The sequence below is a fragment of the Micropterus dolomieu genome, linkage group LG18 (genome assembly GCF_021292245.1).
Source record: "Micropterus dolomieu isolate WLL.071019.BEF.003 ecotype Adirondacks linkage group LG18, ASM2129224v1, whole genome shotgun sequence".
Classification (NCBI taxonomy): Eukaryota; Metazoa; Chordata; class Actinopteri; order Centrarchiformes; family Centrarchidae; genus Micropterus; species Micropterus dolomieu.
Genome location: NC_060167.1, coordinates 38,173,055 through 38,200,970, shown reverse-complemented (window position 1 = coordinate 38,200,970; position 27,916 = coordinate 38,173,055). Strand labels below are relative to the sequence as shown.

At 40.3% G+C, this 27,916-nt stretch overlaps 1 protein-coding gene across 1 annotated transcript in view; it reads left to right on the top strand.

The window, feature by feature from the left end:
- Positions 1-3,821: 3,821 nt before the first annotated feature.
- LOC123987110 (stathmin-3-like) overlaps positions 3,822-27,916 on the top strand; it is a 41,673-nt gene continuing 17,578 nt past the window's right edge. The window contains exons 1-2 of the mRNA XM_046075723.1: positions 3,822-3,912; positions 27,449-27,544. Coding sequence (XP_045931679.1) covers positions 3,882-3,912; positions 27,449-27,544 — 127 coding nt within the window. The 5' untranslated portion in view covers positions 3,822-3,881. The remainder of the gene's footprint in view (positions 3,913-27,448; positions 27,545-27,916) is intronic.

Here is a 27,916-nt window from a genome sequence, read left to right as displayed (position 1 = left end):
GAAAGGACAGCATTGTAAGTGGGGATAAGTGGTGTCGTAGACCCCCTCCCCTGTTCAATGACGGCTTCTCAACCCTGGTGTAGATGGCTTCCTTGACACGTCTTTCAAACCATCCATCTTCTCTGTCTAAAATGTGCACCTGGTGGTCCTCAAACGAGTGTCCTCTGTCCTTCAGATGTAAGTAGACTGCAGAGTCTTGACCTGAGGAGTTGGCCCTTCTGTGTTGAGCCATGCGTTTGTGTACTGGTTGTTTAGTCTCCCCAATATACAGGTCCGTGCATTCCTCACTGCACTGGACCGCATACACTAGATTGCTTTTCTTGTGTTTGGGTGTGCGGTCTTTGAGGTGTACTAGCATCTGTTTTAGTGTTCTTGGGTTTAAAAAACACAGGGATGTTGTGTTTGTTGAAAATCCTCCTGAGTTTCTCTGATACTCCAGATACGTATGGAATCACAATGTTGTTGTGTTTGACCTTCTTTCTGTCCTTTCATCACTTCCCAGGAAACTCAACAAACGCAACCTAGTGACCTCAGGTGAAGATGACAACAATGGTCGTTCAGTCTTGACCACGGGTAGTCCTCAACCATAACGACTGTCGTTACAACAACCAGGAACACTAATGAACCAGCAGTATTGACGATCCTGGCAAGTGACCCCACTGTGGTTAAATAGCTGAGTTTCCCTACCAGTCAGTCAGAACTGAAGAAGTCTCTTGGATGAGGGACGAAACGTCTTCCAGTATCTTCATCCAAGTCCAGTTGCCCTTGACTTAACCTTTATTGGATGACTATGACCAGGATGACTGAGAATCTTCACAGAAATGCTTTAGGTGGTACGTGTCAAAATAACATGCACATGAATGGCAGGACCCAAGGCATCCCAGTGGAACATTGCCCAAAGCATCACACTGCCTCCGCCAGCTTGCCTTCTTCCCATAATGCCATAATTTCCCAAAATCCAAGAAGAGATCTCATGGTTTCTCCTCCTTTAGACCCCATCCCGACTAGGTTGCTTAAAGATGTTTTACCCTTAGTCAGCACTTCTATTCTAGATATGATCAATCTATCTTTATCAACAGGCTATGTACCACAGTACTTTAAAGTAGCTGTAATTAAACCTCTTCTGAAAAAGCCCAAACTTGATCCGGATGTTTTAGCCAACTATAGACCAATATCTAACCTTCCATTTCTCTCTAAGGTCCTGGAGAAAGCAGTTGCTAAACAGCTGTGTGACTTTCTACAGACTAATAGTTTATTTGAGGATTTTCAGTCAGGATTTAGAGCTCATCATAGCATAGAGACAGCACTGGTGAAAATTACTAATGACCTCCTTATTGCATCAGACAAAGGACTTGTCTCTGTACTGGTTTTATTAGATCTTAGTGCTGCATTTGATACCATTGACCATCAGTTCCTATTGCAGAGACTGGAACATTTCATTGGCATAAAAGGAACCGCTCTAAGCTGGTTTAAGTCCTATTTATCAGATCGATTTCAGTTTGTACATGTTAACGATATCCTCCATGCATGCCAAAGTTAGTCATGGAGTTCCTCAAGGATCTGTCCTCGGACCAATCCTCTTCACTTTATATATGCTTCCTTTAGGCAATATTATCAGGAAATATTCCATAAACTTTCATTGTTATGCAGATGATACTCAGTTATATCTATCGATCAAGCCACATGAAACTCATCAGTTAGCTAAACTTCAAATGTGCCTTAAGGATGTTAAAACCTGGATGACATGTAATTTTCTAATGTTAAACTCAGATAAAACTGAAGTTATTGTTCTGGGGCCCAAGCACCTCCGTGACGCATTATCTAAAGATATAGTTTCCCTTGATGGCATCGCCCTGGCCTCCAGCACCACTGTCGTTTAAGTCTCACATTCTATCAATCTATCTATCTATCGTTGCAGTTTGTTCTCGTGTCTCCCCACTGACAAGAACCAGGAAAAGAGATCACATTTCTCCTATTTTAGCTTCTCTGCATTGGCTTCCAGTAAAATCCAGAATAGAATTTAAAATCATTCTTCTTACCTACAAAGCTCTTAATGGTCAGGCACCATCTTATCTTAAAGAGCTCATAGTACCTTACTACCCCACCAGAGCACTGCGCTCCCAGAATGCAGGGTTACTTGTGGTTCCTAGAGTCTCCAAAAGTAGACTAGGAGCCGGAGCGTTCAGCTATCAAGCTCCTCTCCTGTGGAACCAGGTTCCAGTTTGGGTTCAGGAGGCAGACACCATCTCCACATTTAAGAGTAGGCTTAAGACTTTCCTCTTTAATAACGCTTATAGTTAGGGCTGGCTCAGGTGAGTCCTGAACCATCCCTTACCTATGCTGCTATAGGTCAGACTGCCAGGGATTTCCTATGGTGCACTGAGCTCCTCCTCTTTCTCTCCCTCTGTATGCAACCTCATCCCATTATTGCATGTTACTAACACAACTTCTCCCCTTTCTGGTAGTCTTGTGCTTTCTCGTCCCTCTCCTCTCTCCTCCTATCACTTCCTGCAGGTTTTCTGGCTCTGGAGCTGTGGAGTCTGGATCTGTGGTTGCGAGTCACCTGCTGCTCCCGTGTTCCTGCTCGACACCCTCTGCTACAACAACTATTGTTACTAGTCCTATTGTTATTATAATCATTAACACTACTATAAATATCTGTACCATTTTTCATTTAGTCTATAGCAACATCTCTCTCTCTCTCTCTCTCTCTCTCTCTCTTCCCCCCCCTCCTTCACCCCCAACCGGTCGTGGCAGATGGCCGCCAACCTTGAGCCATGGTTCTGCTCGAGGTTTCTGCCTCTTAAAAGGAAGTTTTTCCTTGCCTCTGTCGCCTAGTGCTTGCTCTTGGTGGGAACTGTTGGGCTTCTGTAAATATCATCAGAGTATGGTCTAGACCTGCTCTTTTATGAAAAGCACTGTGAGATAACTGTTGTTGTGATCTGGCGCTCTATAAATAAAATTGAATTGAAAGTACTTTAAGGGCTTTTACCTGAATCTGTGGTTTGGATTGTAATTTCAGATATCTGCCTTATTTTACTGTGTTCTGACACGCTCAGTTGTATCAGAGCCGTGTGACATTGCAGCTTCATGTTAAAAGCTTTCCACTGGCGAACTGGCTGGGTGCTTTTATTGTGAGAAGTTCTAGGAAATGCACAGTGTTTGTCACCAATATAATGACTCAGATATGGATGCGCTGTTTGGTCAGCAGATCAGGTTTTAGAATCAGGAGTAGTACAAATAGTTCCAGCCACAGTGAGCTGAAAAGGACTGCAGGTGACAGGCTCTTACTATGGTTTGTGACAAGCACACCTCCAACATGTCATCAAAGTAACAACTTTACCTTACTGTGCTACGCAGTACACTCACACTGTGCCAGCACAGCTAGACTGCTCGCATGACTACCTGCCCTACTATGAAAAACCCATGTTATACTGATTCATATAACTAAAGGAGTATTTATTTGTACATGCCTTATTAGAGGTGCTGTCTTATAGACTCATTCAAATCATTTTAATTAAGATAGGTTTTTAAATTCATCTTATCTGTTCATCTGAATCATGTCAGACATGAGATATTTGGTTACATCCCCTACACATACAATGTTTGCCCACCTGTTCCCTTGCCAGTACAGCCTCCACACACACCCACACCAAGTCCCACTGGCTGCCCATTGTTCACATACTGTAGACTTGTGCATTGCACCATTCAGGTCACAGACACATGCACAGCCCATCCCCTCTCTCTCGCGCTCGCTCGCTCTCTCTCTCTCTCTCTCCCTCCTCCTCTTTTTTTTCTTCGTCCCCTCTCTACGACTCCTTCACAATCTCTCTCCTCCTCCATCCAGCAGCATCATCATCTGGCTCTCTCCTCTTCCTCCAATGTCAGCAACAATGACCAGCACAGTATCAGGTAAGATGACACGGTCCACACCAGCTCGTCGATTAGTTGAAATAGTGTGTGTGTGTTTGTTTTCAGGGGAAGGGGAGGGGCTGTATTGTTTCAGGTCTATTTAATAATGCAGATGGTGGAGATGTCTGTGCATCTGTGTAATTGTCATGGCAACTGGGGTTTTCATCTTGCTGTACTGGGGCTTTGATGTAGATAAGAGACCCTCCCGTAGTACCACATAGACATGTAAACACAATGAGATTCATCCAGACAGACCAGCTTATTGAGCATTCATTTGCAGTATTCTGTACCCACTGCTGACTAAACTCCAGCTCGCTGACGCAGGTTTAAATGACAAAAACGATATGATATTTAGTTAAGTACTCTAAATCCCATGGTAAAATTAATCTCGTCATTAAGTCAGATGTTTTTATGTTTTCATGTTATCTTGTGCAGACATGTTAAACTCTTTGTGACGTTGGCTAACATAGCCAAAATTTATTTCAAACGAGAGTGGAGATGCATTTTGTCCCTTGTGTCGGCCTACTGTATTTTACACAAAATGCTTTGACAGCCTTTAACCAAATAAAAACACATTTGCATTTAAATGCTTTCAAGATTTAGTACATTTTCTTTTATATCCAAGGCAATAACCTTAGACTACACTGAGGTAGCATCAACCAGTTATACTCAACATAAGCTCGGGCAAATTCCTTTTTTCCACTTCATGGAGTGAATTCACAACAAATGTTTAATAAATTGCTTTCTAAGTGCCATCTTTCTCTCCCCTGATGATTATCGGACTTGTACAGTCAGCAGAGAGCAAAATAAACGGGTACAAGGAGAAGAGTAATTTATAATAATAATCATTTTTAAATTCCTTTTCATTTCTCATGTTCACCATGTTGCCTGCTATTTTGAAGACATTTCAGAGATGTCTCAGGTGCACCAGGCACAACATTGTTTTTGTCAAAATTCATCAGTCTTTCTTTTGCACCAAACTTGTGAATAATGTATGAAACGTTGCATGCTCTCTGGCTCCACGAGTGAGTCTACGCCTTGTTCCTTGTCTAACCCATGACTCCCTTTGTGTACGCACTTCATGTGCATCTCTGATGCACACACACAGCTGCTTTTCTGCTGTTTAGCCTCCACAGAAAAAGCAGCAGGAAGCTAGTTGCTTGGAAGAAGGAAGAAAAAAAGAGACCGGAATTCACAGTTGATGTCGTGTTATGCCGGCAGTCTAAAACGAGATGCCTAAACATCAGTTATGAACAAATGTGTCTTTCCTCCTCTGAAATGAGATTTGATTACATAATACAACCTTGTGGTGCACAAGTCAGCCATTTTGAGGATTCAGTGGAGTAACAGAGGTGACTGTGCTGGTAAATGCCCAGTGGAGCTTAGCTAACAGTTACCTTGCCCTACTTTATACTGACACTGATTAAATGATGTATAGTGCTTTATAGATCCTGCCTACTCATGGGGTGACTCAGTGTGCGGAGGACACTGGGGGAGTGTGAACACCATTATATAGCTGTCTTGATATGTTCACTCAAGAAGAACACTAAGAAGGATATGAATAAATAGACATAGAGGCTAAAGTGGGTCAAGATGATGACCCTTTACCCTCTGTCTGAAGTGCCTGTCCAGGCCAAATAAATAATGTAACATTTTGTGCTATGGCGGACATGGCACAACAGTCCCCACTCTAACATTTTTGTTTTGCTAACTTTATATTCGAGTGTGATATTGAGGAATAATTCCACTTCGCTGTCAGTCCGCAGACTTGATTCCCCCTTTCTAGATGCGCCATTGCTGGCAGCCTACTTTTTTCAGGCTTCTGATTGGCCAGCATGGCTTTAGGGTTAGGTTTATATCGTCGCCTGTTAGTTTGGCATGCTCCTAACAGTTTATAAAAATACCGGTGTAAGTGTGGACTATGACTGAAGAATACTTTTCCCTCTACACCTTCTCATTTTCTTTTCCTTGCCTAAAACTAAGGTGATAATTATGTTCTTAATTGGTTCCCATCAATCGCATAGGTACTCAGTGTGGTCTGTTAGCCTTGAACCACTGCAAAGTGGATTAAGATTTTTGAAGATTTTCACTGGTTTGATTCTTAAATTTCATCAGAAGTATTCATTCCTGTTCTCAGGAAACTATTATGTTACAATGAAGTACATAGATTATACAATGTTTTTACTTCACCTAGACTAGTCCACATATTCACTTGTTCTTGTTTTAACTCTTAGGCATACATGACATTTAATCAGAGTACTTCTCTGAAAAGTAATTCTGTATCTATTTTAAAATTGTCTATATGCAGAAGAACAATTAAGTGCAGTTTAAACCAGTATAGCTCTTAAAGTCAAGCTCATAAATACCTGTGTTTATAATAATGTACAGTAAGCTGTATAGATTTATAAACCTTCTCCCTCCTCATCTTCTTTTAATTGGTCATAAAACTGAGAAACCACTAAGTGGCTGTATCACTGACCAGCTGGATTTTAATGGTGGCAAGATGGGCAATTACAGTATATGGCTCATAGAAAAAATAAAAATAATTATATATTATATATATATATATATATATATATATAAAGACTGCAAGTCTTTAGTGGCTGCTTCACCCAGACTACAATACCTCTGTGAGCAGAAAAGAATAGGCTGCTGACTGCAGCAGAATGGGAGACATTGTTTGATTGAGAAGTTTTCTTCTGTGTCATGATGCTCGGACAGAGAGGCATTATTCAATAAAAAATGACCTCGTAGTGAACACACAAATCCCAATCTTCCTGTTTGTCAGTAAAACCTGGGGCATTAAGCAAACGTCCTGCTTTTAGGAGGAAAGACAGCACATCATTACTTACCTCTTTAGAGGAGGCTTTCTAAATTTGGCCTGCAACTGAAAAACATCAAGTTCTCACAACAAAAATATCTCTCATTGGAAAAAACATCTTCGCATGTCAGTTTATCGCTTATCCAGCCTTCAGGACTTGATTGTACTTAGGAATACCTAGGACTTTGAATCAAACCAACCATACTGTGGACACATTACAGTAACAGTTTCAACCAATTGGCATCTGCCTTTCTCAACAGCAGAGGGCGTGTTTCAACATCAAATGTGGTGCAAATAAACTTAAATGCAGTCTAATCCAACAGCCCCACAATACATTCCACCTTCACTAAGGATATAATGTTGATTTTCTTTTGTTGTTAAAACTGTTTTAGAAATGTGATGTATCAAAAGGAATGGCCATTTTGGAGGATTTAGTTTGTGTTACTGTTGAATCAACACCCCTCTCTCAACAATGAAAAACTGAACATTATAACCTTCATGAATGTAAAGTTAATTGCAGGACTTGCTTTATTGGACTGCAGTAGTTTTAGCTACTACTAACAACACAGACTGTTGGGGAACTGTTAGTTCCAATAACAAGTCTTAACTGTCACATTATGGCCTATGGGGTTGAACCTTGACCAGTGGCGGATTGGCCATATGGCAATTTTGGCAAATGCCGGACGGGCCGGACCATTAGATTTGGGGTGGGCCGATCAGATTAACATTATCATTGTTTCCCACACATAAGCTTGACATGGGCGGCTGCCCAGGTATTTTAACAGCAGGATACCCATTTTAGCAACGTACAGTAGCACAGAGAGAGATGCAATCTATTACATTATAAGACGGGGACACAGCAGATATTTTACAAGCACGGACCTGGTAAACAACAGTGAACAAGATGACACTCGGTAGCCTGCAACATTGGTTTCGATAGGCTTCTTCAATGATGAGAACTAAAGGGAAAGAGAGCATATTCAAGTAGTCTAGTGAGTAAATACTAAAATAAAAGTGGAGAATGAAGTAGAATAAAAATAGTTAAATAGTAAAATAACCTAAGCTTCTAGAAATAGAAATATACTGTTCTGTAGAAAACACTAAATATATATAAATAAATTGTTTTTATAGGCCAACAGCACAAGTTCACTATGTTAATAATAATCATTTGGCCTAGTCCGCAATGGCCGGCTTGGTCCCGAGATGGGTTAACCAACCCGATAAGTGGTTACTCAATTATAACAATTGTAATAAACTCTGCAGTATGACAGTAACAGCAGACAAACGGCATAGGCAAAGATTATACTTTCCACGTCTGCCTGAGCAACAAAATCGTCAGCAGAGGGCGTACGTGTAGGTTCTGTGGGGACATCCGCGCACCAACCAACCTACTACACATGTGTGGAACAAGTCCAGGAAATACTATAGTATAAACAGAAGTAGTCCGCGTCCATGGTGTCTGTGTGCGTATCCACACTAGAGTATATTCGAGGCTGCACACAGAATCTAAAACATACTCAGATGGAGAACCATTGTTTTTACTGCGTACATTTGTTATAAACGTGTGCTCTTTAAAAACTACCAAGCATTGTCTGCCAGTCAAATACATTAAATGTTACAAAGCTGATGTTCCACACGGTGCTGCTTATATTGTTTCACCATCTGTACACAAAATGCAGGCTAAGTAGTGAGTGTGCGTGTTGATGAGTGGGGGTGCATGGTAATGTTGGGCGGGTGCGGTTACAGCGCCAGGGCTGAATTTCTGTCCCCGTCCGCCCCTGATCTCAACCATATATTGAGAAACACTGAGCTACTGTATTTCACTGCAGGTGTTTGGTTTGTGGTTAAGAATGGCCTATTCACTACATAACTTTAATGGCAACACCCACTGGGGCTATGACTGGCTTTTCTTCCAGACTTATCAGCACACACACACACAACACATAGCCTACTTATCCACACACACATATTAGGCCTACTTACAGGGTCAGTTGGGGACGAACCTCTCTATAAAGTCAAATACTTAATTATTTCTTAATTCACACTAATAATTTAAAACCATCTCAGTGTGTATAATTTATAAACTTTGCAACCTCAGTGGACAGGTTGCTTAAATTAAAAAATTAAAAAGTGCTTAAACCCCTCTATAATTTATATATGAGAAGGCTGATGAGCATTTAAAAGGTCAGATTTGGTCTATTTAAGGCCCTGAAAACATATTTTCTCAATCAGCTTCTTACTAAAAGTGATGTGAGCCTACATAACACACTGTTTCAGGCCAACATTAGATCCGTTCTGGTTATTTCACATTCAGATATCTGTGTGTGGGGTCAGTTTAACAAAAGAAAAGATTTGACAACACTTGAATTCAAAATCTGTTGCACTTGGTGGGTTGTCTGGTCACTGTCAATCAAATTTCATCAAAGCACACCCGCACAGTCCTGATGGAGCTGACCAGCTGAGTTTTAAACTTATAATAGATAAAAACTTAGGATTCATTTTTTGGAACTTTTCTTTTGTGAATTGTTTTAGTTTATACTAATCAAATAATGTTAACCATAGTGCTTTGCCGCTTGTTGTGATGGTGCTGTGAATGTGAGAATAAAGTCTCTGTAAAACTGCAGCATATTGAACTACACTTATACTGAACGACATTATTTAAAAGACATTATTTAAAACTGCACATTGTTGCTTACTCCAGAGGCAAGTTGTTGCAGGAAACTCCGGTGGAAACGAGGGAGAGGAGTTTGTTGTGTACGTAACTTAGTGGAACTGCTAGCGAGACTTTACTCTCAAAAATCTCCTCTCTCCAACTCTGACTCCCGTATCCACCATCGTCTTCCTGCAACAACTCGCCTCTCACGAGATTTCCGGGCGAGAATTGTCCTTGAGTAAGACTTCAGTTTCTTGTTAAAAACACAGGGTGTCACTGGGACTCACTCGTAGGGATCCTTTCCATGATGTTGTTAGCTCAGTTATAACAGCCTGAGCCTGCAGGGAAAACTAAAAATAATTCTTGAATGAGGCCCATTGTGTGAATCCCTGAGGTCTATCAAACGTGTTAAATGCATGTCCAAACTCCAAAAACATTTGCAAAGCTGATTCTCTTTCTCTCGTTGTTTTTTTCCCAAGTTGGCTAACCAGCAGTCTTGTTCTTCCTGCCTATTTTAGAACATTCCTAAGCTTCCTTGTTGTACTGCCACATCAGTGGAGTAGTGTAAAACTGGCGGCAGGAAATGTGTGTTTCCTCCATGCTGTTGCATGTGAACTTATGTGCGTGCAAGATACAAACTGGGGATTCACTTTTTAAAACAATGCTCTATGGCGCTTCACGGCTTACCTTTGATCTTTTTATGAAAAGTTTAAAGTGAAAGGTTTTTAAGGTCTGGGCCTATGAGATCTGTTTTTTCTTCAATCTTTCACCAATTGTCCCAACTTCTAAACAATATCCCACTCTGAAAACCCTGCATGCAATAAATATTTCTTTGACACTGTTGGTTAGTCCACAATATAATAAACAAACGCCCCACCTAGTTATTGTTTCAAGATAATTTGGAGGCAATTCAAATCCATAGCCTCTTTCAAAATACATGGTCAGTCAGTATATTAAATATATAGTCTCATTTAGTCATACTGTATACGCTCCTGCTTGTTCCTTAGGTGAACTATTATGAGCTTATTTATTGATTCAAATACATTTAAAAGTTGCTTTATATTACATTACTGAACTTTCCATAAATGAGTTAAGATGTCAGAGAGAACTGTCTATGTGTCTGTGTTGTCTTAAACCCAGATAAATCCCCTGTCTCTTAGGATAGGAATGTGAACACACAACAGTTGCTTAGTGCTCTATGCAGAAACCCCCTGAGGCCTTTCTTCCTTTTTGCTAACTAAGTAAACAGGTTGTACCTGATGGCACAATAATGGGCGTTGCCTCTGGTGATGTCTAAACTGAGTGTCACTTGTCTGGAACCTGCAGTAAGCGTGTAAATATAAGGAATTAATGGACTGAATTCCTTGGACAGACTGGCTGTACAGACTGCACCTAGCACAAACAATCACACAAATATTGACTATCGCTATTCACAAAGAAAAAGAGCAAAACATAAACAACTAACTCAAATTCACAGAGAAAAAGAACCAGTACAAAGGAAAACACATAAGGAAATGAAACACACAAACAAAATACTCCAACTGAATCAATTGGAATATAACTCTGCCAGCCCTGAATAGAGGGGTTGGCATCAGAGGTCCAGTGCAATAATATATTTTTTCTGGCAGTGTATGTCACCATATTATACAATCTCTTGTTAGCTGCCGCAGTGATATGCCTATTTGGAAGGCCCACTACCAGTCACCAGTTTTTAACTGTATTGCCTTCATTTAGGTGCAAATTCATATCTTGCATATCTAGCATGATTCCAGATATTTTTCAATGTCCCATTATCAATAGTAGGGGTGGGAGAAAAAAAAATCGATTCTTAGATGCATCACGATGCGGACGTGTATGGAGGACTGACCCTGACAGATTAAGAAATAAATACATAAATAAATAAATAAGCATCCGATTAAATGCACAAAAAATAAAGTTAATGTAGGCAGTAATTAAATTATACTATGAGACATATACAAATGTATATATATCTCTTTTAATTAGCTTCTTTATTTATTCGCCTTTGTATTAATTTCCTTATTTATTTATTGTCCATTATAATCTTCAACTTTATTTAATAATTACTTATTTTTTAAATGTATTTTCTTACGTGTGTTATATTATATAATAATAATATTTTTGTCTGTTTTATTCTTCCTTTGCATTTTCTACCCTATTCTACTCCGCAGCTGTTGTCATCACATCTCAAGGACCTAACTGTCCCATCAAAATCTTTACATAACTCTAACTAAAGGCTTCCAACTGTCTTGCTTCTTGTAATTCAATACTATTACAAGCACAATATTTAATGCTGGTGATTTGTACAAGTCTGCACACAGTATGCAGTTCACTATTTGATGCGAGATTGAAAGCCACCATAAAACATGTCCTTAAGGCAATCTTTAACGGTCTCAATGTATTTTTATTGTAAAATTAAGAGATAAAATTCTCTTAACATTAATGAAAGACAAAAGCCTCCCTGTCAGTCTGTATCTATAGATGTCATTTAACGGCCACAATTCAATCTGAATGAATATATCAAACTGAATTATTTTAACATTGTCTGTAAATTACATGCAGGCTGAGGGAAGTTTCCAACTGTCCAGCATCCAGTACAGACAGTAGGTTCTTTTTTTAATTTCATAATGAATTTCTGTCATTACTAAATATTTCATTGTCTTTTTTGTTATGGTAAAAAGAGCAAGAGAGACAGAGAAATGCCCACAGACTCCCTGGAATGATGCTAACTGGCCTGTCATTAACACCATGCTGCTCACCTTCTTCACTGGGACAAGGAGGGCTACAGTTATGGGGAGACTGGGGTGCTGCTGACATATAAATTATATATAATTTTATATTAGTTCGTACCTGTTTTTTGGGGCCCCTATCAGTCAGGGGCCCTTAGAATTGTCCTAACTCCCCCCCTATACAGCGCCCTTGCACATACTCATACTGAATATCCTGATAATTATATTTCAGTTTTCAGAGGATGCTGAATTGTCTGTTAAAGAAATGTAAATTAGGGATGCAAACTAGTCCTTTTAATCTAATTAGGAGATGTCTCTTTTTGATTTTAATGCACAAATTAAATGCTTAGCAATTACCCAGAGATCCTGTATAGAAAAAAAATGATGCATCAAGATGCATTGATAATTGTTTTATAAATGGCATGGCAACCCTCTGAATCATAATTGAATCAAATTGAGAGAGATTCCCGCCCCTAATCAACAGAAGGTAACAATTCATTTTTCCATACGTGTATAAGCAGGCAATAACATTAACACAATATCATAACAGACTAAGAGACACTTCAGGGTTCTCAATAACAATTATACTCTTTGTGATAAAATGCCTTATTTGCAAAAAACAAAAAAAAAAATCCTGTTTAGGTCATTGATATTTCTGAGACAAATCCTCAAATGACATCAAACTATTATTTGCAAAAAAGTCTCCCAATCAGATCACTCCTTTCCTATAACATAAACAAAAACCAGCATCAGACAGAGTTTTAGAGTAAAAGCGGAAGTTAATTTGGTTCTCCCTTCTAGACGACAGACTTATCACCATGCCTCCAAAGCATTCATTGTTATGGGGTTAGTACAATTTTCTCTTCTACACTTAAAAACTCTTAAAGAACAGTAGATCTTGCAGTGGGTATTTTGATAATGATGACTCAATATTGAGCCAAATGGAGGTGGTATCATTCATTATCCAGCCAGATAATTACCTTGAATGAGCACATAATTGATATATTTATCTTTGGTAACTCTAACCCTCCCATTGGTCCAGGCAATTGTAAGAAAGCCACTTTCAGCCTGTGCGTCGCTTTCTTTATATGAAGGAGTTAAGCCAACCGTTCAAATCCTTCACCACTCTGAAAACAATACCGGTCTCATTTCAATAGAAAAAGGCAGCCTGTGTTCATTTTAATTAAGGCTATTCTCTTCAAGCAAGTCAAATCAGGCTCCTCCGATTGAATCGTTGAATCTTCGACTATTCAGGGTCACCCCTATATATAACAATAACTTTAGTTAAACAGATGTAAAACAGAACAAGGAGTGTGTTGTTTTAAGGACGAGGTGGCTAGAAGGAGCAGATATTGGCACATTGGCATCGTGGCTCTGGCTAAATCTACATCTGTCCACTGCTGAGACTCTATCCACAACCTGGAGGAGAAACTAGTATACATGAGTATATTATTATAATATCATTACACTAAATAAAAAGTATAATGTTATATTCATTACAGTTTCATATAATAGTATACTATTCTACCACCAGTGTTGGGCAAGTTACTCAGAAATTGTAATAAGTTACTAGTTACTTATTACTCCTTAAAAAATTATAATATTACTTTACTCACAGTATCACCACAATGTTCTTTGTATCTTTGACTGTGACACAATAATGGCAATACTTCCAGTGGAAAGAACGCCTCTCTCTCTCGTTCTCCATTCTTCCTTTAGCTTTTTGGCTAACAGCTGACCTAAACAACATAAGGTCCAGTGCTGCTGACCTGCAGCGCAGATTCACATTCACGCCAAGGATGGTGTGTTCAGTAATGCAGAAACGCAGCGTTACATGGATTAGTAACTGTAATAATGTTACTGTAATCCATGTTGAGACTGCTTGTCAATAAGTAATATTGTCACACTAACCCGCCCAACACTGTCTACCACTAGTTCAATTTTAAAACCAGTTACAGATGTTTTATTTCTGTTGGTTGTTTTTATTCTTGAATCCTAGGCTTTGAAATGTTGAACAACAAAAGGCACGGATACCGCTGACATTAGATGGCTAGTTAGCTTAACTCAAATCTTCTTTATGTTCTCCCTGTTTTCTTCTGTCTTACCACTTCAGCGCCGACAACACGTCTCTGTCACGGAGCGACCGGCCCAATACTTTAGACAAATTACTCCCAGGTAGGAAGAAATAATCTATACAGCAAAAGTGAAAAAGATACACATATCCACCAGTCCAAGGTCCTCACAGCTAACATGAAGCGACTTTGCTTGTGAAGAGGGAGACTTGGTGCTGAGTGGAGATCTATCTACAAGTGGATTCAAGATGCAGTTGAAATCATTGCCCAAAATCACAATACTGGCATTGAATATTTGCTGTCACGGCCGAAAAATCCAATAACGCATCAGTGAGAAAGTCTGAGGGGTGAGAAGCAGGGTAGTACATGTTTAATATTAAAATAGTTTGCCTGTGTAAAAATCCATCAACTATAATATATCAACCTTGTCTATCCTGGTCACAATCAAGTGTGTTAACTGGTAGGGCCCGTTTTATAAGAATTGCCACCCCCCTACTTCTGAATGTGAATGACGTTTCAATAGGTTTCTTGTAGCAGTGCAATATCAGTGTTCTCTTTTTTTAATGAAGGCCAGTATTTTCTTACATTTAATAGGACAATGATCCCCTCGAATATTCCAAGTACAAACTCGCTGATTATCACATGTCATTCATTTCAATTAATATAGGTTAGATTCAAGACCAAATAATGCCATTAACATCCTGTCATTAGTGACGGTATTGAAATAAATGTAAATGCTCCGTACCTTTCTAGTCTTTTCGACCACTCAAAGCGCTTTTACACTACATCTGCATTCACCAGTCATACACATTCATACACTGAGCCTAAGTGCTCAAACAGAAACAGTATCTTGCCCAAGGACACTTCGACATGCAACCAGGAGGAGCCGTGTGGCAACAAGAAAAACCCAAACAAACTTGTAAAAAAAAAAAAAGATAACACCTAAAGTAAAAGAGGAAATTTCCCTGCTAAACCTGCAGAGAAGCTTAAACCTCTCTCTACCCACGGCAAACAACCGCGAGTTCAACCTAGTTTAGCGACAAGTGGCACACCGCAAGGAACCCCGCTCTCTCGGGTCACCATCTCCGGGCGCCCTTACACATTCAGAATTCAGATACCACTTCTGATAACAAGCTAGTTTCAACACTATACTGGCCTGACCATCTGTTTTGAATTGCTAATTGATTCAAAATTTCCCTAGTCAACCCCTCTTCCCCTTTCGCTTTAGATTCCAGAGAGCAGGGCACTAAACACATAACCTGGAATGAGCTCCTTAAAGGGCAAGTTTGCTGCTTATCTGTAATGCGGTGTGTTAATGTAGGCAGGGTGGATGTTAAAGTAAGTAAAAACTAACTTACGAGTCCGGAAGAGGGGGAAGAAAACGAAGACAAAAAATGAGACGAAAAACTCTTTCTAGTTTTCTTAAGGGGTCCACCCAAAGAGAAACTTATTTCATCTCAACAAGCCCCAAAAAGTTTACGCAGAGCTCTAGCATCAGCAACTTAAATTAAGAAATAGACAGGGAGGACCCCACCCTTTTCTCAAACAGTCATTGGCTATCAGGACTTGATCATCACATTGATTGGTTTTTACATTACTTTTCCTTTTATGGGTAGATGGTCCTTCTGTCCAGTAGTTGCAACGCCCCTTCACCTCAGTTCACAAACAATTCTCCAAATAAGGTAATAAAACATATCATGCAGGGCTCTATAGCTCATGTTAGTATAATCATTTAAATGTTTAAAGGCCAAATAAAGTAGGCCACACCTCTCAAACAAAATATATGAACATCCCTTCTCTTACATAATGTTGCATGCATTCTATTCTCCTCATCTCTTTCTGCCTTCAAGAGGAGATAAAGGCCTCCCCTGCTCCCACAGTCACAAAATGAAGATGCTTGTCTCTTCTCAACTGTTGATATCACATTAGCAAATAGTGCCTTCTTTGCTGATCAAAACAATTATTCAGACATCCTCAGGGGATACATATAAATTATGTTCTCTCAAAAACAAACTTTAAAATGTCTAGATGAATATTATAACCTCAAATAATATTTAAAAAATGAAAACTCTTGACCCTCTTCTTATTTTCACACCTCCTTTCACGCCTCCACTCATGTGCGAGATCAGGGAGACCTTTTTTATTTCTCTAAAGGGTCAAGTTGCCAGCAAGAGACTTTCACTTCCTCTTTACTGGACATCAATGTCTAATCTGAAATCTGTTCATGTACAACCACAGGTCTCCGGAAGCCGAGCAAAGGTCAGCGCACAAGAGACTGCAGAGAAACATTCAAATATAAAACAGTGCAATCTGAGCTAAGCAGTCAACAATTATCAGTCTTAAAACACAGGGCATCAGAGTGAAAGCACAGGCAAATCATTTTACTATATGGCTTGTATGTATCAGGCAGTCAAGCAGTATCTATGAAGGCCCCCCAAGAACCAGAACCAATTGCTTCCAGTGTCATTTTCTTCAAATTTATCTCATTCTCACACTACACTAGTGTTGTCCACAGATTTTGCCAGATTTTGAGTTCAGCTTCATCTTACTCACAGTAAAAAAAAAAACCAAGTCCAAAAAACCCACAGCTCTCTGTGGAGTATCAAATCTTTTTTCTGCTCCGTTGATCATTACCTTCTAGCCGTGTCGTCACATCTTCAAAGCCTTGTGTTCTTGACAACAGCTGCCGAACAATCATTGAAAAAAAAAAGAGACCCTTCACCCGGCCCATGGGGATTGTTCTGGGTCCGCAGCAACACACCAAGCCGCTGCCATGGCACGTTGCTTGTCAGTGAAATTTCATAATAATCGGCAGGGGATGTTGGTTGGGGCCTGGCCTTGGGGCTCCAGAATGGTGAGCACGGACTAGCTTTATCCACCCTGTCTTTGTTGTCATCAGAAGATAATCAGACGCACATTACATCTGCACCCGTGGTTGTCAAGGTTATTAATGTGCTTTGGTTTCAACAACCTTAATGCTATCGGGCCACTCTGTCCACCGCTCGAAGAATATTCAAGCTGGCATCGACTTGAGGCTAGCGTCCTTGCAGCTATTAGTGGCCTGCTGTCCTTCACCTCCGGAAGCAGGTTGACTCTTTCAGGTTATCTTCATTTAATCAGGTACTTTCCAAAACAATTGTCAAGGTACTTAGCTGAGTCACTCTTGTTATCATTTATAGTATCTTCGCCAAGTGGTTGTAGAAAACAGTCAAATAACAGCCATTACCGTCTGAGCTCAATGCAACAGGCATCAGTGATATCGGTGAGGTGAGGTGCCTGCAGAGCCCAAAGGATACTAAAGGACAGCACCCAATCCATCTTTTTTCTATGACTTGTTATTTAACATCTACTGTATATAACTTTTGTATATAACGTTTGCTTTTTTAGTGAGTAACTACAAAATAATCTGATAATACAACCCTGTGTTGTAAAATGATAGATAAATCTACTTTGTACCTTGCACCTTGTAGTCACAACACACTCTGGTGACCTCGTATTGCGACACATGCATTCTCTCTTGCTTAGTTATGTGCTTGATAAAACCAAATGGTTTCTGGTTTCCCATTTCTGTTATCAAGATTACATTTCTTGACTTGTCCAGAGCCCCTTCGGGGTCCCTGTGGATCTGGGGACCTGGTCTGTGACAAGTCTGCATATAACTAAATGATGATATATTATTATGATATGAGCATAAAATGAGCTTTGAACAAATACAAACTTGTTGGCAACACTTTAACTCTTAGATAACTTTAATTTATATTGTCTTTCGTTCAGTCTGTTGTTTCCTGCTTTTGAACTGGGCTGGTATATTTGTTTGAGTGCAGATGTGTTTACAGGGGCAGACAGTTCACCATGGAAATAAAATACAAAGCAGCCCAGCCTGTGTGGTCAGTGACACTGCTGCAGTTGCAACAAGAGGGGAGGTGCCTGCCTCCTCAGAAGTCCCATTATTGATTTTGGAGACTCTGGGGGTAGCTGCATCCATATTCAGTGGGTTATTTAGCCACTGCAGAGAGCAAACTCACTCACTCACGAGGCACAAACACACATCCACAGACAGTGGAAAGCACTTCACAAATATCCCAGAAGGCTGTGGGGCCAGAATGTGATTTTGAAGTGCATGTTAATAATTCAGAATCTTTCTAAAAATAACAGCTTTTCCTTAAATGCACTGTAGTGTGCAGTAGTTTCAGTCACGCAAACAGACATCTAGACATCAAAACTGAGGCTTCTGCTACTTTGTAGTTGGCCTCTGTCACTTTGCAAGTGGCCTCAAATGACCAAGAGTGTCAAATGACAGGGGAAAGTAGCTGCTATAATTTGACTCTTTCAATACCCTCATCATGTATGAGGATATCAGATGTACAGGTGCTGGTCATATCATTAGAATATCATTAAAAAGTTGATTTATTTCAGTAATTCCATTCAAAAAGTGAAACTTTTTCATTTAATTGTGATGATTAAAACTGACAACTAATGAAAACCCCAAAATCAGTATCTCTGAAAATTAGAATATTACTTAAGACCAATACCAAAAAAAAGGATTTTTAGAAATGTTGGCCAACTGAAAAGTATGAACATGAAAAGTATGAGCATGTACAGCACTCAATACTTAGTTGGGTCTCCTTTTGTCTGAATTACTGCAGCAATGCGGCGTGGCATGGAGTCCATCAGTCTGTGGCACTGCTCAGGTGTTATGAGAGCCCAGGTTGCTCTGATAGTGGCCTTCAGCTCTTCTGCATTGTTGGGTCTGGCGTATCGCATCTTCCTCTTCACAATACCCCGTAGATTTTCTATAGGGTCAAGGTCAGGCCAGTTTGCTGGCCAATTAAGAACAGGGATACCATGGTCCTTAAACCAGGTACTGGTAGCTTTGACACTGTGTGCAGGTGCCAAGTCCTGTTAGAAAATGAAATCTGCATCTCCATAAAGTTGGTCAGCAGCAGGAAGCATGAAGTGCTCTAAAACTTCCTGGTAGACGGCTGCGTTGACCTTGGACCTCAGAAAACACAGTGGACCAACACCAGCAGATTACATGGCACCCCAAACCATCACTGACTGTGGAAACTTTACACTGGACTTCAAGCAACGTGGATTCTGTGCCTCTCCTCTCTTTCTCCAGACTCTGGGACCTTGATTTCCAAAGGAAATGCAAAATTTACTTTCATCAGAGAACATAACTTTGGACCACTCAGCAGCAGTCCAGTCCTTTTTGTCTTTAGCACCAGTGAGACGCTTCTGACGCTGTGTCTTGTTCAAAAGTGGCTTGACACAAGGAATGCGACAGCTGAAAACCATGTCTTGCATACGTCTGTGCGTGGTGGTTCTTGAAGCACTGACTCCAGCTGCAGTCCACTCTTTGTGAATCTCCCCCACATTTTTGAATGGGTTTTGTTTCACAATCCTCTTCCGGGTGCGGTTATCCCTATTGCTTGTACACCTTTTTCTACCACATCTTTTCCTTCCCTTTGCCTCTCTATTAATGTGCTTGGACACAGAGCTCTGTGAACAGCCAGCCTCTTCAGCAATGACCTTTTGTGTCTTGCCCTCCTTGTGCAAGGTTTCAATGGTCATCTTTTGGACAGCTGTCAAGTCAGCAGTCTTCCCCATGATTTTGTAGCCTACAGAACTAGACTGAGACCATTTAAAGGCCTTTGCAGGTTTTTCGAGTTAATTAGCTGATTAGACTGTGGCACCAGGTGTCTTCAATATTGAACCTTTTCACAATATTCTAATTTACTGAGACACTGATTTGAGGGTTTTCATTAGTTTTCAGTTATAATCGTCAAAATTAAAAGGAATGAACACTTGAAATATATCAGTCTGTGTGGAATGAATGTATACATTATACAAGTTTCACTTTTTGAATGGAATACTGAAATAATTCAACTATTTGATGATATTCTAATTATATGACCAGCACCCGTATGACTACCACTCTGACTTTCCCAAAGTATTGATTATTGTTGTAATCCATGCTATACAGCTGATCTGATGTGAAGTACCTTTGGGTATCTATTTACATTCATACCCCTTTATCCCCTAGAGAGTAAAGTTCTCCACCCACTCCTGAGAAAAATATCTCTTTAGCTGCTAAATGCTCCTATATGTTCACCATCTAGTTTCTTACTATGTCTGTTGGGCAGGTAGTATTCATTGGGTTTATCAGAGTTTTTTCTCTGAAGTCAGCTGCCTGCTGTCACTGGAAACAGGGTTGGTGCTATGCAAATATTAACAAGAGAGGTTGGGATGCTTTCCCAGAGCCTTCCCAGCTCAGGGCAGCAAGAGAATGAATGTAAACCCTGCCCGGAGAACCTGGACTGCATGTCCCAGCAATCCGTGGGAGGGTGATGCCATCGAGGCTGCCGGAGTGACATCAATCGGCTTCGCTGGCCTGCGCCATGATAGAGAAAAACAAAACATAAAACAGCCAGCTGTTTCTGAATGAATCGGATCCTATCTGAATGAATGGGGAGAGAGACAGAACTGCATTTTTACTGGTCACCTGGACATAAAAACTACATGACTAGAATGAGCAGTAAAATCTGATAAAAATCGCTGAAAAGGTTTGACGACTTTCCCTCAAAATAATGTTTAAATAGCATTTTTCCCGTGTGGTTATATTTTTACTGCGCATGCATAGTAGCAGTGACCCATGCGCAGTGGACCCCTTACGTCAGTGGAACGATTGACTGAAATATGTTTCCCGCCTCGGCTGTTAAAAGAAGACGATTGGCTTTCTAGCGGGAGGGACGGGACAACTACAATCTTTGGCGTCACGGGCTTTCCCTACAGAGTTGTATTGAGGATTGTTAAAATGGCATGTCTCCTCTATATAACTTCTCTGGTTAAGGCAGTGCTGGAAAATAATGGTGGCCACACAAAATATTGACACTTTGGGCCAGGATTTGCATGAGCTCCCATGGAAGCAGTAAAATCATGCATCTGTGGGGGTCACTAATTCATTTCTCAACAACCATTATTTTTAATCACAAATAATGTATTTTTCATTGTAATTAGGACCTACTATTATTTACATTAAAAGATAAACAGACTTAAATTAACATACTTTCCTAATGAACTATGCTGTGCATCGCATGACTGACAGGATGACTGGACTTCTCCACCGTCAGCCACTATCATGTGCACAGTTTTGACCTAACAGGTTGAGGCCACAACCCGCCAACATGTTTAACTCAGTTATAGTATTGTAGCCTTGTGTATTAGACTCTGTGTTGACTGCTGCTTATTTGTTTAGTATTATTGGCTTTCTGATGCATCCTCCGATTAGTACAGCGTTACTTATGATAATATGCTTGCTACTGTGGGCTGGCGGCCAGCAGTGCCTAAAATAATAACACTTTAATATTATACCTACGATAAATGGCGGAATTGCGTTCTCTCCTTAAGCAGTAGTCTTTGATGGCATTTTTCAGGCTATTGACACTTAAAGAGGTGGTATTATGCTCATTCTCAGGTTCAAAATCCTATTTAGGGGTTGTACCAAAACAGGTTTGCATGGTTTAAACGAGCTGTCAGTCAGTTCAGAGCAGAGTTTTCTGTGGGAGATGGGACCTCCCTTTGGGCTGGACTTTGGGCTTTTTCACTTTGCAAACCTATTGCATGCACAAAAAAGATATATAACTTAATAAAGGAGAGGGGGAAAAGCAAAAAAGCATAATACCACCTCTTTAAACTTTGTTGCTATATTGCAGACATCTGGGCCAAGTAGTGGACTGCTGCATGTGAATGTGCGTTTGCATGTGTGTGAGGGAAATGTTGAATCACGTAATAAGCAATGATCTCTCTCTCAATCTCTCTCCTTATTATTTATTTATCTCCGCCGACATTTTCACATAAGAGTGTACTCACTTTTGTTGCCAGCAGTTTAGACATTAATGGCTGTGTGCTGTTTATTTTGAGGGGACAAGCTGTATGCTCACTACTTACACTTTGCTATTTTTTGTAGCAAAGTGTAATTTCTTCAGTGTTGTCACATGAAAAGACATAATCAAATATTAATAATAAAATGTTTTTCCAAAATGACTCAGCACTACAAAGAGAATAGAGAGAAAAAATCTTTTTGCATCCACCAACTTCAGGGCCTCAGCAGATAGGACAGTCAGACATAGGTGGGATGAAGACTGAAGAACACGATCATGAATATCAATATGGTGCAGCAGCAGTATCTCACACACGCACACATACCTGACAAAAGTCAACAAATTCATTTAGTCATGTACTGAAAACAGATCTTATTTTTAGATCGTATTTTGGACACAACAGAATATAACCATGTTCATAATACTCACAATACTGTTTCCTACAGATGATTACACACTACAGTCTTCTAGGTGCTGATTATTTAATATAAACTGCCATTAATCTTCAATTCATTGCACAATTGCAACCAGATTTAGATGACAGCCGCACATATAAAGTCCAAGTGATCCTGCAAAAAGTGCTGGTATTTCATTATAGATGTAATTTCATTATCAATTTAAATAGCCTTTACCCGCTGGTAATGAACCTTATTTGAATGAAACCCTAATGTTCCCAGGTAGGATTTCAGTATTTAGGTCTAAAACATCATAGCTGACATCAGCCAATCAGCATGATTTGCTATCACTGTATGCATTTTAAAGCTGAGCAAAGCCAATCAAAACTTTCTTGAAATGTTCTATTATTTACTTACTTCAATTACGATTGTGTGGTCTATTTGGTTTCTTTCTACGTTTTTAGGAACAAATATTGATATTTATAACATGTGCGCTGCTCTATACTCTGTTTAGCACTGATGATGACCTGAACGCTCACATGATGACCTGAAGGTTTGCATGTCTTTAGCACTTTTCACTGTACTATACACTGTACTACTGTAGTATTAGCCAGTAATAACTGAACACATGCACAGCTGTCATGAGTTTCAGAAGTTTCTACTTCAACAGAGTGCCCGTTGTTCACATAACACAAAGGGATAAAAGTATAGAGACAGCTGATAAACAGGCTCTGTGGAGGACATGTAAACAACCGAACACAGACAGACAGATCGGCAGCAGGTGAGGACTGGCGTCCCACCCAGGGATCAGTCACAAAGAGGGAACAAATAGACAGGCAAATCCAAAACACAACAGGAACACCCATCCACACCAAAGGTCAGGGTAACTCCAAACCACGATCGTACTCAAACCAGATGTTACAGCAGGTTTCACGGAAGGGGGTTGTGACATTTACATGAGTGAGTTCTCCATGTTTTATGATCCATTACTAACAGGTTGTAAATAAAACTTCCTTTCTTATCTATCTACATGGAAGAACAAGCTTCAGATAGACATCTCTGTAGAGGACTCGTAGGAAACATGCCATTTGGCTCAAACCCAAACAATTAACACCTGATGCAAACTGTTAAAGTGACGGTGCAAAAGCTTAAAAATGCATTATGGGGGAAGTAGCAGATTTACACTCACTTCCTACTATGAGGAGTAATGAGTATTTGTAATGAGTATTTATTTGAATAATCTAAATTTAAAGCAACATTATGGACTTCACCCCTGTCCTAAATACGGACAGCTGTACATGAGCATTTGTTATGATTACATTTTGATGAAAAACTAGTCGACAACTTTGCTAACACAAACATCACACAATTGTGAGAACACAAGACATAGCAAAATTACTTTTTACAACTCTAACTGTGTACACAGAAAGAATGCAAGCTCGGCATATTTCTTGCAGCCTTTAATTTCAAAAAGCTCACGCTAACAGTCTTTTACTTGGTCACTTTCTTTTTCTCAGCTTCTTCGTCAACGTCTTATTCTGTCTCTTTGCTTCTGCCATTAGCTAATGTTATGTCCATAGAGGCTGCTGAGCCTGGATATGTTTCCTGCTTGCCAAGCTCGGGCTTGACACCAGCACCGCTCTCCACCAATGGCATAATGTTGCTTGAAACTTGTGCAGCAAGCTAGCCAACAAAGCTAGACAGCAACCTACACAAGCACACTTATGTTATCTAGTAAGTTTGCTAACATCATCTCGAGATTTATAGCTAGCGGCTAAACCTTTGTCTATGAAACCTCTAGCGGATTTTGACAGGGGTCCTCGGACTGCAGGTAATGTCACACTATGGCAGTGCAACTTGGAGAAAGTGCATTGTGCCCCATATACAGATGTAGATATCAGATCTATTTGGGGTCTCTATTTATCGATAGATTTTATTTGCTTTGGCAACAATATACATACCTTTTAGCTTAACTTGATCGGTGGCTAATATTAGTGTTGTAACGTTAATTTACCGAATCGTGGCCTTTCTACTCTCATGGCTTTTACAGCTGATGGACTGGCTGTGGTATGTCCCTCAACTGGACAGGTGATGGCCAATGAGAAAACTTGCAGAGAAGACGGCTGTCAAATGCGGTGGCATGAATTGGTTTCTCCAACGCCTCCCGACTAATACCCAACTGTGAAGCTAGTGACGTGTCCAGCAGAGACCATACTGGGAAGATGGGAGAGCAGCCCCTTTCCCTTCTGTGCTTCAACTTGAGCCGTAAATTTGCTCTGCAGATTATCAGGGTTGATGGGTTCCCCTTGAAGATTTTTTTTTGTTTAGCCATGATGCCTGCATATTTTATTTTATTTCTGTTGCTCTCAGGCTACGGCCTTCACAATTTTGTTGGTTTGACTTCAAACTTCACAAGAACACACACACACACACACACACACACTTCTTTCGAAGTGTTGCAGGGTGGAATGCACTACTGTTGTAATATGGAATATGTGTGAAGGTGGAAAAGGTGGGTCTTACCATAAAGACCTACAAGAGGAGGAGCCAAACATATTAACCAATGCAATACTGAGTTTGAGGGGTCTGCTCCCGGAACCAGCTCAGATACACGTTGATTTGATGTATTTGTTTATTTTGCTTGCAATTGTCACTAATCTTGAGTTCATTTGAACTTTACTGGAATCTGTGTCTCATTGAAAAGAATACCGTTTATACTGAAAGGACAACAGTAAGTCTAAGTTACATCCAAGAGTATGATGTGTGAGAGTAAATGCTCCGTATTTGTTTAGCACCTTTCTAGTCTTTTCAACCACTCAAACTTTTACACTACATCAGCATTCACCAGTCACATTCACCTAAGTGCTCAAACAGAAACTAACATTCACACACTATGACATGCAGCCTGGAGGAGCCAGGGATTGCACCGCCAACCTTCACGATTAACAGACAACCCGCTCTATCTCCTGAGCCACAGCCGCCCAACAGACAGAAAGTGAGGGCCCGCTAGGCCTCTGGCCCGGTCTGAGGGTTTTTCCTCATACAATCTTTGGTCAGATTGTACTGTCATGTTTTAGAATAAAAACAAAACAGGCGTGAACCCAGAAGCAAAACTCAAAGACAGCAATGCAAGACAAGTTTAGTTTATCATAGTCAGGCAGAGGGGTCACAATACCAGGTAAGCAGTTCTAGAGAAAGAACAAATCCAAATCTAACAGGCAGAAGAAAGGTCTGGGAAATGGCAAAGAGGGTCAAAATAAACTAACCATGGAACGCTCCAATGCTAAACAAAAGACTCTAGACAATCTGGCAAACAACTAGTGCAGGATGAGCTGCAGGTGAGGAGCTAGGCGGCCAGGTGAAGGGAGTGAGGTGATGACCAAGCAGGAGGAGGAACTGGAATCTAAAATGACGGGAACTAGATGAAAATATTATGACCAGCTAAAATAAGTTTAAGAGCTGGGGACACTTTATTGCTCCTCTGCAAAATTTGACGAGAACTTGGCATGGAAATGTTGCTTTCTTGGGTTTCATTTCTGAGCTTCACCAGTGTGGAGATGTAAGATCAGCATCCGTGGTGCTGAGGTGGAGCAGGTAAATAGTTTCAGGCATCAGCATCACAAAGAACCTGATATGGTCATCTCACATCACGCTGGTGAAGAAAGCTCAAAAACGACTGTATTTCTTGAGGAAGCTTAAGAAGACCAAATTCCCACGCCAAGTTCTTGTCAGCTTTTACAGAGGAGCAACAGAAAGCATCCTGACTGGAAACATGGCATGGGATGTGCACCAGAGGGCTCTGCAGCGGGTGATTAAAACTGCTCAGAAGATCATTGGTACCCATCTCCCAAGCATCAGTGATATCGGTGAGGTGAGGTGCCTGCAGAGCCCAAAGGATACTAAAGGACAGTACCCACCCAGTCACAGCCTGCTCACCCTGCTGCCTTCTGGGAAGAGATATAGATTTGCCATTTTTCATAATTGATTCTTTATTGTTTATTGTCTGCTATTAGCAGAAGGGAGTTACAAAACTCAGTTTCACTCTATAACTTCTTATATTGGGACAATAAACCTACCTAAGATGACCATGTCAGGATCTCTGATGTTTTGTATGAAGGTCAGGAAATTAACTAAATCAATACATCTACATTGACAAAAGTTAAGCAGTCCTGTGCTTATTCGTGTACACCACAACGCTATGCTAGCCAGGTATTCCAGTTACCAGTCGACCAGTAGGGAGAGGGGTTCCTTGGTGTGCTACTTTGTTAGCTGGCGATTGTGTTGGTTGTGGATGAGCCAGGCTGGGAAGAGTTGTGGTGAATGCAGTCTTTGCTGTGCAAGTTTCAGAAGCTTCTGGGAAGAAGTTTTTGAACTGATTTCTAAGTTAACAGAAAGGGCTATGTTTAGTACATATATACATACAAACATACCCTAAGATTTTCCAGTAAATGTAAGGACATGCAAATGATTGGTTGTAGGTCTGGACCTGTAACCAATCAGAACAGCGAAATGTGTGAGGTATGATTTATCAAATCTGGGGACGCTCCTCTGTGAGACATAGTATCAAACCCAGGCCATATTAGATAAACAGTTGCGATTGGCTTGGACCTATCAAATTCAGGTGGAAATCTGTCTGAGAGGGACGGGGGATAAACGTATCAGCCAGAGCAAATGAAACATGAGCTCTAAATATTTGTTGTTCCCAGGCTAAATAGATACAGTAATATAGAGAAACCTGCCGGTGAAACGTGGGCAAACCAGGCCTGGGACCTCCAGACCTGGCAGGTTTTCTCCAGATTTTCTGTGTGTTGTTTAAAGGCATCCATTTCAATGTTTTCTACTGTTTTATTAGCCTAAACAAATTCCCCACAGAGGTGACTCACGTTTTATTATGTCCCAATGTATTAGCAGGATTTTAGATGGTTTCAGATGTGATAATGTTTTTATTTTATCTCTCTGTAACAGCCTACACCGACAAGATCAAGGAGATGTCCATGCTGTCTCTGCTCTGCTCCTGCTTCTACACACAGCCACATCCCAACAGCCTTTATCAGTATGGAGGTCAGTCTGTCTGGCTTCACCAAGGCCTTTTTTTAATCATAACACTGACAGGTATGATTAAACATACATATTACATAATGAACAAGAAAAGTCAGTTGTGTTTGATTTACTGTCTCTCCTACGTTTCCAAATTTCCTTTTGTCTTTTTTTCTTAAGATTATGTTCATACACTTTCCTTTGTTATGCTCTGCTGGAAAGTCCACTTTTGTAACTTTAGTTTTGTGTCTTGAATCTCTGTCTCCTAACTTAGTGTGTCAGGCAGTATAAATTGATCATAAAATACCAAAAGGCCTTTTCAAGGCCTAAACAGAATCTAAGGTGTGGTGCACCCCACACAGAGTGTGTGTGTGTGTGTGTGTGTGTGGGGGGGGG